The 3,490-nt window shown below is 35.2% G+C and overlaps 1 protein-coding gene across 1 annotated transcript; it reads right to left on the reverse strand.

Moving 5' to 3' along the window:
• Window positions 1–541: 541 nt before the first annotated feature.
• On the reverse strand, window positions 542–2,621 carry LOC143615271 (uncharacterized). The gene is made up of 3 exons (XM_077088435.1): window positions 2,560–2,621; window positions 1,818–2,476; window positions 542–1,632 (listed from the first exon to the last, which is right to left on the reverse strand). The coding sequence occupies exons 1-3, from the start codon at window positions 2,619–2,621 to the stop codon at window positions 542–544; spliced, it is 1,812 nt and encodes a 603-aa protein (XP_076944550.1).
• Between the last annotated feature and the right edge of the window lie 869 nt (window positions 2,622–3,490).

Raw genomic sequence — 3,490 nt, forward strand, 5'->3', positions numbered from 1 at the left:
ATGCAATTATGTTATTTTTATAACGTAAAACAAAATTAACAAAAATATTGAGTTTATTACGAATTATACTATATGTCACAAAATATGTTAATTTTAACATTAAAAATTAAGTAACAAATATAAATAATACACATTGGCATCATGAAATAGGCAATGACAGTTTTAAAATAATACCTTTTTGTATTAAACATACTACATTAAGCATTTGCCGTTCTGAAAACATAAAATATAGAAAATGGAAATAAACATTTAGAACAAACAATTTATACTCATGGTAAAATAAACTTTATTAATCAAAGCAAATATCAGTGGCGGATCCAGGAATTTTTTTTGGGTGGTGCACTACTTTTATATGTTTCAATTTCACCGAGTCGGGTATATAAAATTCCGGGTCGGTTTGAGGTTCGGGTCGGTTCGATGGTTCGGGAAAAGTTCATTACATAATAAAAATACGATAAAATAATAAAAGAGACACCGTCATTAGAAATTAAAAAAAACACATAATATCAATACAATAGTCTTTATGAATTAAAAAAAATTCTTATAGTTGTTCCCTACGAGTCTTCATCTTTTGAAATCGTTGCATTACTTCTTCAACCGAAACTTGTTGGAGGAATTCCCTTTCAATGTAACAAAAGCAAGAATCGTTCATGTATTCATCACCCATCCTATTACGCAAATCCGTTTTCACATTCTTCATTGAAGAAAAACATCTTTCAACACTTGCCGATGCAACCGGCAAAACCAATGATAACTTTATTAAACGATACACTAACGGATAATCAATGTGTAATCTTGTTTTCACCATCATTTTAGCAAGATCGCCTAAGCCACTCAAGTTGGCAAACCGCTTATCTTCTTTCACGTTAGTAATGTAGTGGCCAAGATCATATACAAGCTTATCCTTTTCATCAAAATCAAAATCACATGGATACATCTCGGCCAAGTTTATCAAGTTTACTATACTAAAGGCACTAAAATTACAAGACTGGCTCAAAGAACTCATATTAGTAAGCAATTTAGTGGTTACCTCATTAAAGCGGCTCCCAAGCTCTTGAATTTGCATATCGAGAACCGTGTTGAAATTATTAACCACATAATGATGACGATTGGTGATACCGGTCTTCTTTCTTTTAAATCTCGGGTCAACATACTCGGCTTCCATATCAACCACTTCAATTTCATATTTTTCACAAAAGGATGTGACATCTTCCAAAAGTGAGTCAAAACCTTCAAGTCGATACCTTTTTAGGCCTTCGTCAGTTAACTTAACTTGCTTAACTGCATTCAACATATCTTGATCTTTTCTTTGAAGCGCTTGACACAATGTGTTAGTAACACCCAAGATGTATTTCATCAAATGTAAATAAAATACAAAATTAAAAGTTTTTATGAATTCTTGAAGCCCACGTGATTCATTTTTGTAATTTGAAAACTCTCCCGATTTTTCTATATATTCAAGCACGTCAATAACACAAGGATATAAAGTAAGCAAACAGAGAATTGTTTTTTCATGAGAACTCCAACCTGTATCCCCAGCTCTTGCAAGTGACAACTCTTGATTCTTTCCACTTCCGGTTTCAACTTCCGAATTCAATCCCAAACTTTCTCTTTGACTTTCTCTTAACAAATCTATTCTTTTACAAGATCCACCACAACATTTACTAAATTTGATAAACCTTTATAAAGTCTGTAAATCTCATAATGTTTGGTTGCAAGGCCCACAACAACAAGTAGAAGTTGGTGAGCAAAACAATGAACATAATATGCCGAAGAATTTTCTTTCAAAATTAAAGCTTTCAAACCATTAAACTCACCGGACATGTTGCTTGCACCGTCATATCCTTGGCCTCTTACTCTACCAATACTCAAGTTGTGGCGAGCAAATAGGTCATCAATTGCAGCTTTAAGAGATAACGCGGTTGTTTCCATAACATGAACAAGGCCAATAAATCGCTCCTTCACAAATCCTAATTTATCAACATATCTTAAAACCACGGCCATTTGTTCTTTTTTAGAAATATCTCTCGATTCATCAACTAATATGGAAAAGACATCATTATTAAGTTCTTCAAACATCCTCTTTAATACTTCTTCTGCAAAACAATTACAAAGTTCTTTCTGGATTGATGGAGACGTCATTTGATTATTCCCGGGAGCATTACCCAATATAACCTTACCAATTTCTTCAATTAGTTCTCCAAACACTTTTAAGAACTCAATAAAATTTCCCCTGTAAAGAGATTCTTCAGACTCATCATGACCACGAAAAGCTAATGAACCATTCAACAATGCTTTGGTAAGTCTAGCTGAAGCATGTAATCGGATTCTATATTGTTTTTTATGTAGATTTGTTCCCTTATCAATGGCCACAGGTATAGACTGAGCTTGGTTAAGTAAGTCTTTCCCCTTTTTACGTGCTTTGTTGTGAAAACTATTGATTTTTCCAACATGATTGCTAAATTTCTCCCGACACCTATTCCAACATCGCAATCCTTCACTTAGAAATGCATCATTTTGTCCACATTCCTTAAACAAGTAACAATGCAAACAATACACTTTATCCGCTTTGACACTATATTCCAACCAATTTCCAAATTCACTAGTGTACCATTCCTCATTAAAGCGTCTTAATTTACCACTAAAACTTGTTAGAGGACAATCATGCCCGGTTGGTTGACATGGACCTCTAAGTAGATATGCCCGTCTAATTTCATCTTTTTGACTTGGGTGATAAGATGAAATTGGTTGCCTTTCGGAAGGATCCCATGGTAGATCATCCAAATTTATTTTTAATGGTTTACTACTTGAAGATGATGATCCAAGGTTCGATGGTTCACTTTGATAATATTTCTTCATATTCAAAATACCTACAAATCAACAATTTCAAACTAACAAATTTAAAACTAAGAAACTAACAAATTAAAACCAATAATCTAACAAACTAAAACTAAATTTAACAAATAGCTTAACATTTAAGTAGTTAATAACACCTAACAATTATGAACAATAATCTAACAGTTAAGTGTTAATAACACTTAACAATTATGATTTATGAACAATTAACATTTAAAAATAAATTATTACCTTCAAAGTGGGAGCCGGGAGGATTCGAGACTGATAGGGACGGCGGTGGACGGTGGTCAGTGGGCAGTGGACGACAGGACGGTGGTTAGTGGGCAGTGGGCAGCGGGAGTGGCTGAGGGTGGACGGTGGTCAGTGGGCAGTGGGCAGCGGACGGTGGTGGACGGTGGTCAGTGGGCTGCCGCCTGGGCAGTGGCTGGCTGCGTGTTGTAGTGTTGTTTGTTTGCGATTTGCGAAGAGACTCAACTCTCAAGAGAGGCCAGAGGCTCTGCAGCTGCTTTGCTTATGTTATAAAAAACCCTAACATCAGTTAGGGTAACTTAGTAAAAAAAAAACTATTAAAAACGGGAATAGAACTTGCGACCTCCGGGTTACAAAACCCACAAACTACCAGCCGGGCATGCAC

The sequence above is a fragment of the Bidens hawaiensis genome, unplaced genomic scaffold, assembly GCF_021521415.1.
Source record: "Bidens hawaiensis isolate Kalapana, Puna unplaced genomic scaffold, B.hawaiensis_p1.1 tig00042389_1, whole genome shotgun sequence".
NCBI classification, from domain to species: Eukaryota; Viridiplantae; Streptophyta; class Magnoliopsida; order Asterales; family Asteraceae; genus Bidens; species Bidens hawaiensis.

Excerpts from the sequence above, each read along its gene's own strand:
- LOC143615271 (XM_077088435.1), bottom strand. The coding sequence starts at position 2,621 with ATGAGGAATGGTACACTAGTGAATTTGGAAATTGGTTGGAATATAGTG. Across the intron at positions 2,477-2,559 it reads ATAGTGTCAAAGCGGATAAA|GTGTCGGGAGAAATTTAGCA; the intron begins GTGTATTGTTTG and ends ATGTTGGAATAG. Across the intron at positions 1,633-1,817 it reads CGGTGCAAGCAACATGTCCG|ATTTGTTAAGAGAAAGTCAA; the intron begins GTGAGTTTAATG and ends GTAAAAGAATAG.